We start from the raw sequence: 12,242 nt of genomic DNA, 5'->3' as shown, positions 1-12,242 counted from the left end.
ATAAAAAAATAACAAAATAAAAATCCTGCCAAAACCGGTGTGGCTCCGGGGATAGAGCGTCAGCCTGCAGACTGAAGGGTCCCGGGTTCGATTCCGGTCAAGGGCATGGACCTTGGTTGCCAGCACATCCCCAGTGGGGGGCATGCAGGAGGCAGCTGATCGATGTTTCTCTCTCATCGATGTTTCTAGCTCTCTATCCCTCTCCCTTTCTTTCTGTAAAAAAAAATAAAAAAATAAATTAAAAAAATCAATAAAATACATTTTTTAAAAAAAATCCTACTTGCCCTGCTGGCGGCTTCCACCATTGTCCAGTCTCCTGTCCAGTTCACAGTCTCCTGGGACCCCCCGAACCCTCACCCGGGGAGGGGGGCGGCCACAGGTGTTTGTTCTGTGGCCTCGTCCGGGGGCGTCTCATCCCCGAACCCGGGCCCCCGTCCCAAGCGCTGACCGGCCTCCAGGGCCACTGAGTCCCCCTGCACAGGCCGGGAGGCAGCGGGCGGGGCTGGCTGGCCGGGAAGGGGGGGCCGGCCGGACTGGGGACCGGGCCCCCGGGCCTGACCCCCGCCCCACACTCACTCTCCACCACCAGCCAGGCGCTGGAGGCATGCAGCCCCGTGTCCAGGGCGTAGGGGCCCATGTCGGCGAGCCGGGCGCCCCGCACCACCAGCCGGTGGGTCCGCCCGTCGGGGGACACGGACGCCTCGAGCCGGCCGCCGGGCGGCAGCGGCTGGTGCTTGAAGTGCCAGGCGGCCTGGGGGCAGGGGCCGGAGAGCTCGCACTGGAACACCGCGTCGGCCCCCTCCTGGCAGCGGGCCTCCGACAGCGGGACCAGCACGCGGGGCGGGATGGCTGTGGGGGGGGATGGGGCCGTCAGCCCGGCCGCCCAGCCGCCCGCCTGCCCCCCCCAGCCCGCCCGCCTGCCCCCCCCCCAGCCCGCCTGCCCCCCCCCAGCCGCCCGCCTGCCCCCCCCAGCCCGCCCGCCTGCCCCCCCAGCCCGCCCGCCTGCCCCCCCCCAGCCCGCCCGCCTGCCCCCCCCAGCCCGCCTGCCCCCCCCAGCCCGCCTGCCCCCCCCAGCCCGCCTGCCCCCCCCAGCCCGCCTGCCCCCCCCCAGCCCGCCTGCCCCCCCCCAGCCCGCCTGCCCCCCCCCAGCCCGCCCGCCTGCCCCCCCCAGCCCGCCCGCCTGCCCCCCAGCCCACCCGCCCACCCGCCACCCGCCGGTGTGGCAGGTGTGACTGCCCCGCCCCCCTGAGGCCGCCCTCAGCAACCCAGGTGGCTCAGCCAGCTCAGACACACACACTCACACACACTCACACACACACACACACTCACACACACACACACACACTCACACACGCGCACACACTCACACACACACATACACACACATTCACACACACACACACACACACACACACTCACAAACGCTCACACAGACACCCTCACACACACGTCGCTCAGAGGGTCCCCCGGGACCCCTGTGTGGGTCAGAGAGGTTCCCAATAGCCCTGTGATCAGAAAGACGGGCCCTAGCCAGTGTGGCTCAGTGGCTAGAGCGTTGGCCTGTGCACTGAAAGGTCCCAGATTCAATTCCTGGGTTGCGGGCTCCAGCCCCAGTGTGGGGCGTGCAGGAGGCGGCCGATCCATGATTCTCTCTCATCAGAGATGTTCCTCTCTCTCTCTCTCTTCCCCTCTCCCTTCCTCTCTGACATCAATGAAAACTTATTTAAAGGAGAGAGAGAGAGATAGTGAGAGCCAAAACCAGTGTGGCTCAGTGGATAGAGCATCGGCCTGTGAACGGAAGGGTCCCGGGTTCAATTCGGGTCAAGGGCATGGACCTTGGTGGCGGGCACATCCCCGGTGGGGGGTGTGCAGGAGGCAGCTGATGGATGTTTCTCTCTCATCGATGTTTCTAGCTCTCTGTCCCTCTCCCTTCCCCTCTGTAAAAAATCAACAGAATATAGTTAAAAATAAAATAGAGAGAGAGAGAGAGAGAGAGAGAGAGAGAGAGAGAGAGAGAGAGGATACTGACCGTGGCTGACCTTGGGTGCGTGGTCCCTCCCCGCGACCACTGTTACGTGTCCCCCCCACCCCCGGGCCCCGCCGTGGCCCCCGGCCTCCCGCCCCGGCGCCCGGCCGCTCACCGCGGGCCTCCAGCTCCGTGGAGAAGACCTCGGTGTCTCCACTTTGACCTGGTAGAGGCCGGCGTCCTCCGGCCACAGGTCCTGGATCTGGAAGTGGTGGTGCCTGCCCAGCCGCCGGGCGCTGTGCTTGCTGTGGCTGTCGGAGCCGTAGGGAACCATCTCGCCGTCCTGAGGCGGAGAGGGAGAGGGAGAGGGTTCGGGGCGGCCGCACAGATCAGCGCACCCGGCCGGGGGTCAGAAGACAAACAGGATGGACGTTAGAAACAGAGAGAACTGCCCGGCTGTTCGGCTCCCGGGTTGGAGCGGCGAGAGAGAATCCCGGACCGGCTGCCTCCCGCACGCCCCCTCCTGGGAACCGAACCCACAGCCGGGGCGTGTGCCCTGGACCGGAATGGAACCACCCGGGACCCTTCCGTCCCCAGGCTGACGCTCTTGACGAGGACCCCAGAGCCTGCAGGAACTCGGGGGCCGTGGGGCTCACACCTGTGCTTAGGTAAGCCCACAATCCCGGTCCCCAGGGCCTGTAGCCCCCTGCCAAGAGCCCACCCCCCGGCCCGCGGCCCCCCCAAGCCTCACCTTGAACAGGTAGACGTTGCTCTCGGGGTCCTTGAGGTCCAGGTCCAGCTCGAAGAAGGCCACCCCCTCCTTGGTGACCTTCATGTGCTTCGTGTTGGAGACCGTGTTGACGTACTGGGGAAGGCAAGCCCACCGGGGGGCGCTCCTCAGGGCCCTGCACGCCCTCAGGCCCGGGTCCCCCAAATCCTGGACCCCCTCCCCCCAAATCCCAGGAGAGACAGGAACCCCGCGGAGAAGGGCGGTCTCCCAGAGGAGTCATGGGGCGGGAAGGGGAGCCGGAAGGAAGCCACATGTCCACCAGGGGGCGCCGGGGACACAGCAGGGCTGGGTGTTCGCCGGTGGTTTCATCTAATAAAAGCGGGTTGAGCTGAAGCCGGTGTGGTTCAGTGGATAGAGCGTCAGCCTGCGGACTGGAAGGTCCCAGGTTCGATTCCGGTCAAGGGCGTGGACCTTGGCTGCGGGCACATCCCCAGTGGGGGGTGTGCAAGAGGCAGCTGGTGGATGCTTCTCTCTCATCGACTTTTCTAGTTCTCTATCTCTCTCCCTTCCTCTCTGTTAAAGTGAGTTGAGCCGAAACCTGTGCGGCTCAGTGGATAAAGCCTCGGCTTGAGGACTGAAAGGTCCCGGGTTCGGTTCCGGCCAAGGGTGTGGACCTTGGTTGCAGGTGCACCCTCTCGCACCCCTCTGAGGAGCCTGTGACCGTAACACCCACGTTACCACCAAGGAAACGGAGGCGCACGGCCCTCCCCGCTCCGAAGCCCAGCATGAGTGTCAGGGGCAGGGCCGTGGCCAGAGGCCCCGAGGGCTGGAGGCGGCGGGGGCCGGGCCCGGGGGCCGGGAGGGGAGGGTACCTGCGCCATCCGGTCCTCCCGCGCCCGCCGCAGCCGCTCCAGCTTGCGCAGCATCCCGCGGAAGTCCGCGATGCCGTGCTCCAGGCACAGCCGCTCGTAGTCCCTCCGGTCCGCCGACATCAGCAGCTGCCACACCTGCTCGGGGTCCATCTTCCTCTTGGGGGGCGGGGCGCTGGGGAGCCGGGCAGCCTCAGGAGCCGATCCCCCCACCGGGGCCTGGGGTGCTGCCCTCCTGCACCCGGGGGAGGGGCCCCAGACTGGGCCCCGGGACACCCCCCCCCTCAGGGCCTGGGGTGCTGTCCTCCTGCCCCCCCTCCCCCCGGGGAGGGACCCCAGACTGGGCCCCGGGACCCCCCCTCCCCCCCTCAGGGCCTGGGGTGCTGCCCTCCTGCCACCCGGGGGAGGGGCCCCAGACTGGGCCCCGGGACCCCCCCTCCCCCCCTCAGGGCCTGGGGTGCTGCCCTCCTGCACCCGGGGGAGGGGCCCCAGACTGGGCCCCGGGACCCCCCCTCCACCGGGGGGCCTGGGGTGCTGCCCTCCTGCCCCCCCTCCCCCGGGGGAGGGGCCCCAGACTGGGCCCCGGGACCCCCCCCCCCCCCCCCCCCCCCCCCCCCCGCCCAGCGTCCTCGGAGGTGCCTGGTGCGGCCTCCCCAGCCAGATGCCCATGGAGGACATGGTCCAGTTGCTCTGAACACACTGTCCCAGCCCAGCGCCCCGTCTCCCCAACCAGCCAGTCAGGCCGGGAGGGGCGCTCAGGAGCGGCAGAGGGGCACCCAGCGTGCCCGCCTCGGGGCACCCCTCTCCCCACCCCGTCCCTCGGTCCAGCCCCTCCTCCCTCCTCCCGCTGCCCCTGCTCAGGGCGGGGCGAGGGCTGCGCCCCGAGTGCTCATGGAGGCGGCTGGGACGGGACCCACCTCTTCCGCAGCATCCTGCGCAGGTCCATCAGCTCCTTACTGAGGTCTGCGGGGGGGGGGGGGGGGGGGGGGGGTGAGGCTCCGCCCCCGGAAGCGGGGGGGGGCAGGGCGGGGAGGAAGCGTGTGGTCCCCGGCTTCGGAAAGGGCCCTCCCGTGGCCCGGCCGTGTGGCTCAGTGGTTGAGCCTCGGCCTCTGAACCAGGAGGTCCCGGTTCGATCCCCGTGGGGCACAGGCCCCGGTTGCGGGCTCGATCGCCAGGAGGGGGCGTGCAGGAGGCCGCCGCGCCCCGTGATTATCTTTCTTCATGGATGCTTCTCTCTCCTCGCTCTCTCCTTCTCCCTTCCTCTCTGATATCTCTATCTATCTCTATCTACCCTGTTTCCCCGAAAATAAGACAGTGTCTTATATTAATTTTTTTTCTCCCAAAGTTGCGCTAGGTCTTATTTTCCGAGGATGTCTTATTTTCAGGGAAACACGGTATCTATCTATCTATCTATCTATATATCTATATCTCTATCTACAGTATATATCTATATATCATCTCTCTATCTATCTATATATCTATATATCTATATATCTATATATCTATCATCTATATATCTATATATCTATCTATATATCATCTATCTATCTAATCTATATATCTATATATCTATATATCATCTCTCTATCTATCTATATATCTATATATCTATCTATCTATCTATATATCTATATATCTATCTATATATCATCTATCTATCTAATCTATATATCTATATATCTATATATCATCTATCTATCTATCTATCTATCTATATATCTATCTATATATATCTATCTATCTATATATATATATATATCTATATCTATATCCTCTGTGGGGGCCTGGCCAAGTGGGGGGGTGCCAGGCCAGAAGCAGCCCACCCCCGAAGGCCCCAAGGACAGCCCCTCGACCTACCCTCCTGGGGCTCCGTGTTCCTCTTCCGTTTCTTCCGGAAGCCGACTGCTCCGCCGGGGAGGAGGGGGCGGCCGTGTGGGCGGGGGGGGGGGGAGAGAAGCCAGACGCACTGTGGTCTCCCCAAGAGCCGCTGAGCACCCACCAGGGTCCCGACCCCCACTCCCCCCCCCCCCCCCGGCGTGGGGACAGCCCGGCAGCCGGGAAGGCCGGGATGGAGTGGGGCCCCCTGCAGGCACCTCAGGCAGGAAGGACCCCCCCCCCCCCGGGCTCAGGGGCCAGAGGTGGCTTCCATGTGACCCCGGGACCTAGCTGAGCCCCATCGGGGAGCTGCCCTGTTGGGGTTCGGCCCCACGTTGCTGACCAGCTGGCTGGACCTGCAGCCACTCACACACACACACACACACACACACACACACCCCCGTCTCCATCCCATAGAACCCCGCCCCCTCCCCCCAGCCCCCCCCAGAGAGGCCTTGGGCTCCTCTGGGGCACCCGGGCCTGGGCACCGATGAGGCGGGGGGCGGGGGCGGGGGGACCCACCTTCGATGACGGTGAGCCTGGCGGAGCACACGGCCTCTCCGTAGGGGTTCCGGGCGACGCACAGGTACTTGTCCGTGTCCTCGCCGGTCAGCTTGCTGATCTGCGGGGCCGAGCGGGGGGAGGGGGCAGTGAGGCTGGCACGCCCCTCTCCCTCCCCCTCCCCCGTGAGGAGACCCGGCTGTGGGCCGGCCCCCCGGGGTGGGGCATGTCCGGCCCCAGGGGCCGTGGAAAGCCCAGGAAACCACCGGGTCTGGCCCTGCCGGGGCGTGAGACGTGAGCTCATTACGTGTTTGGCCACATAGCACATCGACTTAGGAACCAGGAGGTCAGGGTTCGATTCCCAGTCAGGGCCCAGGCCCGGGTGGCAGGCTCGATCCCCGGGCGGGGGGGGGGGGGGGGGGCGTGCAGGAGGCGGCTGACGGGCGATTCTCTCTCATCCTGGATGTTTCTCTCTCCCCCTCCCCCTTTTCGCTGTGGGATCAATAAAAATATATTTTAAAAAAGAAAAAGAAAGGCCCTAGCTGGTTTGGCTCAGTGGACAGAGTGGTGGTCTGCAGGCTGAAGGGTCCCGAGTTCGATTCGGGTCAAGGGCACAGGCCCGGGTTGCGGGCTCCATCCCCAGTGGGGAGGCGTGCAGGAGGCAGCCGATCCATGGTTCTCTCTCTTCATTGGTGTTTCTATCTCTCTCTCCCACTCCCTTCCTCTCTGACATCAATAAACGAATATATATATTAAAAGAAAGAAAGAAAGAAAGAAGGAAGGAAGGAAGGAAGGAAGGAAGGAAGGAAGGAAGAAGAAAGAAAGAAAGAAAGAAAGAAAGAAAGAAAGAAAGAAAGAAAGAAAGAAAGAAAGAAAGAAAGAAAGAAAAGAAAAAGAAAGAGAACGCAGCTTGTCCATCAAAGACGGGGTGAGCCTGGGCTTGTCCCCCTGCAGCCTGACCCTTAGCTTGTGTTCTTATGCTTCTGCCCACAGCGCCCCCAGGTGGCCGGAGGAGGTACTGCGAGCCTGGCAGGCCCACACCTGGCTCCTGGCTCCCGCAGCCACAGCTGGGCCAGGCCTCCTGGCTGCTGGAGGGGAGCGGAGGCGGGGGAGGGCTCCGGGGCCGGGGGAGGGCCGGGGGAGGGCCGGGGGAGGGCCGGGGGGAGGGTGGCGGGGGCGCGGGGCCGTCCTCACCTGCAGCGCGTGCTCCCGGCTGCCCGGGGCGGACAGCAGCTGGTACTTGCCGGAGTCGCTGAGGTCGCCCTTGCTGCTCTGCCAGCGCACCTCGGGCGCGGGCTCCCCGCTGACCACGGCCCGCAGGACGGCGCTCCTCCCTGGGCCGGGCGAGGGGGTGGGGGGCGGGACACGGCCGGCTGTCACCCTCCTGGCTCAGGCCTCTCGCCGCCCCGCCCCCCGTGTCAGGAAGGGGGCCCGGCCGCCGTCCCCGACTCAAGGCCCTCGTGGGCACGAGGCAGGTTCCGGTGCCCAATCTCTGGTGCCCGGACCTCATGCCCAGCCCCATGCCCAGCCCTGTGCCCAGACCCTGGTGCCCAGCCCCATGCCCAAACCCTATGCCCAAACCCTATGCCCAGTCCCTGTACCCAGCCCCATGCCCAGCCCCCATGCCCAGCCCCCATGCCCAGCCCTGTGCCCAGACCCTGGTGCCCAGCCCCATGCCCAGACCCCATGCCCAGCCCTGTGCCCGGTCCCCGCCTGGCAAGTGCCGGGGGCCTTGCGGGAGGGACGGCCCAGGTGAGTGAACAGGACCGGGGATGGGGTGGAGTGGGGGAGAGTGTTGACCCTTTTAAAATCTATATATATATATATATATATATTGATTGATTGATTGATCTCAGAGAGGAAGAGAGAAGGAGAGAGAGATAGAGACATCCATGATGAGAGAGAATCACTGAAGGATGCCTCCTGCATGACCCCCACTGGGGATTGAGCCCACAACCCAGGCCTGTGCCTTTGGCTGGAATCGAACCCAGGGACCACCCCAGTCCACAGGCCGATGCTCGACCACTGAGCCACACCAGCCGGGGCCCCAATCGCGTCTTGTCTCCGAGGAGCAAGGTGTGTGTTTAGGTTCCCTAGGTTCCCTGGACCCGTTCTGGGCCTTCCGGGGACCCGCAGGCACCCCCCCCCCCCCCGGGCAGGCAGAGGTGGTCTGGCTGGTGAGGACTTGGGGCCGGGGGGCGGCGGGACGGGGGGCTGTGCATGCTGGAGGCGGGGAGCGGGGTCCCCTCCGCAGCCTCCCCCCCCTCCCTGCCCGGCCTCACCCTCCGCCAGCGCCATGGTGACCGGCTTCTGCTCGAAGTCCGGCAGGCTGCATCCGTCCGGGACCTCGGCCACCAGCTGCCGCGTGGTCACCCCGTGCTTCCTGACCGGCCTCCCTGTGGGCGGGGGGACTGGAGGTGGGCCTGCCCCCCTGGGCGAGCGGCCCTCACCGCAGGGAGGACGGACCCCCACCCCCACCCCGGGGGCTAGAGGCCTGAGGGTCCGCTGGCCTCGGACGGGTGGGACAGACACAGCTCTGGGAGGCTCGCGGACTTTTGTAGGGGAGCTGGGAGGGAATGGAGGCCCGGGGAGAGGGCAGGGCCCCCCCGGGGAGACCCCGGGAGTGTTCCCGGGGAGAAGGGGAGAAGCTGGAGAAGGAGAGGGGGCGGCACACTGGCCAGGAAGCAGGACCTGCCTGGGGAGGTGAGCAGGGGGGGGTGGCGGGGGGAGCGGGACTCTGAACCCTTTAATTTTTTATCTTTTAAAATATACATATTTGACCTCACTCATCTAGGGGAAATAACAAACAACAAAGACTGATGAACAATAACAGATCCAGAGACAGGGAAGCATCGATCAGACCGTCAAACCTCAGAGGGAAGGCAGGGGAGGGCGGGGGTCAGGGGGAGAGATCAACCCAAAGACTTGTGTGCATGCCTATGGGCCTGGCCAGTGGCCACGGACAACAGGGGGGCGGGGGCATGCATGGGAGGGGTCTGATTTGGGAATTGGGGGATGAGGACACATATGGGATACCTTAATCAATAAAGAAATTAAATATATATATATATATATTTGTATTGATTTCAGGGAGGAAGGGAGAGGGGGAGAGAGAAACATCCACGAGGGATGAGAGAGGATCGTGGATCGGCTGCCTCCCGGACGCCCCCTACTGGGGATTGAGTGCAACTCGGGCATGTGCCCTTGACCATGAACCAAACCGTGACCTTCTTTCTGTTCATGGGTCAATGCTCAACCCCTGAGCCAGAGCGGCCGGGGTGATCTCTTTTTTCAGGAAAACACAACTCAAAAGGCAGAGTGGGAACTAGGAGACGTGGACACAGGGGAGCTGCGGGGGCCGGAGCCCGGCCCTCCCCTCCCCTCCCCTCCCCTCCCCTGCCCTCACCTGCCATGGTCTGGCTCCCCGGCTCCGAGGGTGGCGGCGATGGGTCCTGGGAACAGGAGGAGGAGTTGGTTCTGAGCCGGCGGGGGCCAGACTCACCCCCCCTCCCCCCACAGCATCAGGGCCCCCGCCCGTGTCTGGGGGAACCCGGGTCTAAGTGCTGCCGCCCCAGACGCTAGTCCAACCCCAACGAACACCACCGATGGGTTCCAGAGGCCGCGAGGGCCCCGATGCTGCCCGAGGCCCAGGCCCAGGAGACGGGGGGTGAGCCCTCACCCCCTGTGGGGGGCTGGTCCCCGGGGGGGCGGGGAAGCCCAGGCCGACGGCCACTCAGGGGGCGAGGCCACCTCCTCCAGCCTCAGGAGCCCAAGCCCCGGGCTTCCAGGGTTTCCCCCTGGTTCCCTGGACTTAAAAAAAATAAATAAAAAATTATACACACACACACACACACACACACACACACACACACTAGAGCCGTGGTCGGCAAACTGCGGCTCCAGAGCCACATGCGGCTCTTTGGCCCCTGGAGTGTATAGCCAAGGCCAGCTCAGGCGTCCCCTCATTCCGTTCCTCACAACGTACCTACCTATGGAGTTTACGGGTAAAGAATGTGGCCCTCCAAAGAGATGTCCACCGTGGTCCTGTTGGTGTCTGGCTCTGTGGACGAATGAGTTTGCCGACCGCTGAGCTAGAGGCCCCGGGAGTGAATCGGCGGGAGACCCGGACCTGGCGCCCGAGGGACCCAGCGTCCAGCCCCCGGCACCGCGGGGCCCGCCCAGGCACCGCCCGGCGACCGGTCTGTGGTCGCCACGGCGTATGACCACCGGTTTTTGTGTGTGTGTGTGTTTTTTTTATGGATGTTTATTGATTTCAGAGAGGAAGTGGGAGTGGGGGGACTGAGAGAGACACACACACAGACACGATGAGAGAGAATCAGGGATCGGCGGCTGCCTCCTGGGGATCGAGTCTGCCACCCGGGCGTGTGCCCTGACCGGGCGTGGAACCCCGACCTCGTGGTTCACTGGTCGGCGCCCACCACTGAGCCACACCGGCCAGGCTGGCGGCCTTGACCTTGGACATGACTTTCTCAGGGACACACAGTCTCCCAGGGGGCCCGGCGGCCCCGCCCTCGCACCCTCAGCCGGTCTGGGCTCCGCCCACCGAGGGCCAGGCCTGCGGGAGACCCCTCACGTGGCTGCTGGGGGTTCTGGTCCCCAAAACCCATCTGCACCCGCCCCCCCCGCCCTGCCGAGGCCAGTGAGCTATCACGACAGGGGGACAGGTGCCTCCAGCCTCTCCCCACCACCCCGAACCCCAGTTTCCTCTCGTGGCCGAGGGGAGGTGCCCCTCCTGGGGCGGGAGAGACCCCTGAGTTGGAGGGGGGGCCGTCTCGAAGGGGTTCCCCAGCTGTCCCCCTGCCCCCTAACATGGCTGGCCCTCGGCCACGGCCCTCCATTTCCCAGACTCCGCTTCCTGCCCGATGCCCGGGACCCGCCTGGCAGGGCACATTGCTGCACCTGCCGCCGATTCCGTGCCACGGCTGCCACGGCTGGCACCGCCGGCCCCACGGCCCCGCCACGCAGGACTGCCCCGGTCACAGGGCCGCCGCCGTGGGAGAGGCGGGCGGGCGGGCGTCACGAGGGAGCCCCAGGGCCCAGGCGGCCGCCCAGCTGGCAGCGGGGCCCGTGCCGCCCACACGCCCGGGACGGGCACCTGGCCCCCGGCCGGGACCCCACCCTGCAGCCCGGTCTCCCCGCCGGCACCGCCTCACCTGTCATCGTCCCGGCCGGCCGCCGTTTGTCACCGTGACGAGGCGGTGCCCGCCGGCCCGGCTCCCAGCTGCCCCAGCCGCTCGGCCCCTTCCCCACAGACCAGGAGCCAGGGCAGAGCCCGGCGCGCGGGATGGGGTGCCCCCGTGAAGCCGGGTCACCCTGGGGACCCCCCTTCTCTGCTTCTCTTCAGGAAGAAGCCAGACTTGGGGCAAGGTCAAGGCCATGTGGGGTGGGGGTGGGGAGGTGGCTGGGCTGAGACCAAGCTCCGTGGCTTCCACTGGACGGTGGGGGGGATGAACCCTCATGTCCACGTCCCAGCCCCCCAGTGAGGCTCCTGCCCCCAGGCCGGGACCTATTGCCCTCCCTCCGGCCCCCTGCCCCCTGCCCCCTGCCCCCTGCCCCCTGCCCCTGCCCCCTGCCCCCTGCCCCCTGCCCCCTGCCCCTGCCCCCTGCCCCCTGCCCCCTGCCCCCTGCCCCCTGCCCCCTGCCCTCGCCCGGAGGCTTCTGCCCTCGGACCCGGTGCCCGCGGCCTCTGCCTGCTCAGCCAAGGGCCCTCTGGGCTGCGGGGTGATGTCCCGGGTCCGGCCCCCGGTCCTGATTCTGGACGGCTTGCCAGGCCTTTAACCCGCTCACCGTGTCACCCCCTGCCCCCGCGGTCGGCAAACGGCGGCTCCCGAGCCACCTGCGGCTCTCTGGCCCCTGGAGGGCGGCTCTTCCACAGAACGCCACGGCCCGGGCGGGTCTGTGTGGGAGACGTGGCGTCCGGAGACGTTTACGGTTAAAAAACGTGGCTCTCCGGAGACGTGTCCGTCGTGGTGCTGTGGGTACTTCGCTCTGCGGACGGATGAGTTTGCCGACCACGGGGCTAAGCCAGGGGGCTTCAGAGCCGGGACCGGCTGCCCGGACGGGGGACCTCGCACCCGGGGCCAGCCTCCCGCCCTCTGCCTGCCCCTCCGTGAGCGGACAAGCCAGAGAGCACCCAGGTCCCCGCCTCGGGGCCCGGCCCCCACCCAGGGGGGCAGCCAGGCGGGCGGGCCCCACTCACCTGGGCGCCCAGCTGGCCTCTCGCCTCCGTCTGCCTCCTGCTGCTCCCGCGCCCAGCTGCCGGGCCGGAGGCTCTGGGGAC

At 66.0% G+C, this 12,242-nt stretch overlaps 1 protein-coding gene across 1 annotated transcript; it reads right to left on the bottom strand.

Annotated features, from left to right (window-relative positions):
* Nucleotides 1–576: 576 nt before the first annotated feature.
* On the bottom strand, nucleotides 577–12,242 carry IGFN1 (immunoglobulin like and fibronectin type III domain containing 1; the record flags this gene model as incomplete). Its single annotated transcript, XM_084907464.1, is given in 13 exon segments — nucleotides 577–849; nucleotides 2,142–2,177; nucleotides 2,180–2,309; nucleotides 2,718–2,831; nucleotides 3,569–3,740; nucleotides 4,483–4,528; nucleotides 5,423–5,467; nucleotides 5,963–6,062; nucleotides 7,136–7,275; nucleotides 8,224–8,337; nucleotides 9,348–9,393; nucleotides 9,931–10,001; nucleotides 12,162–12,242. Coding segments are annotated over 11 exon segments (1,177 nt in total), but the record flags the coding sequence as incomplete, so codon positions are not given.

This window comes from Pipistrellus hanaki (genome assembly GCF_964339955.1).
Source record: "Pipistrellus hanaki genome assembly, contig: scaffold_93, whole genome shotgun sequence".
Classification (NCBI taxonomy): Eukaryota; Metazoa; Chordata; class Mammalia; order Chiroptera; family Vespertilionidae; genus Pipistrellus; species Pipistrellus hanaki.
This window is presented reverse-complemented; position numbering and strand designations above follow the sequence as displayed.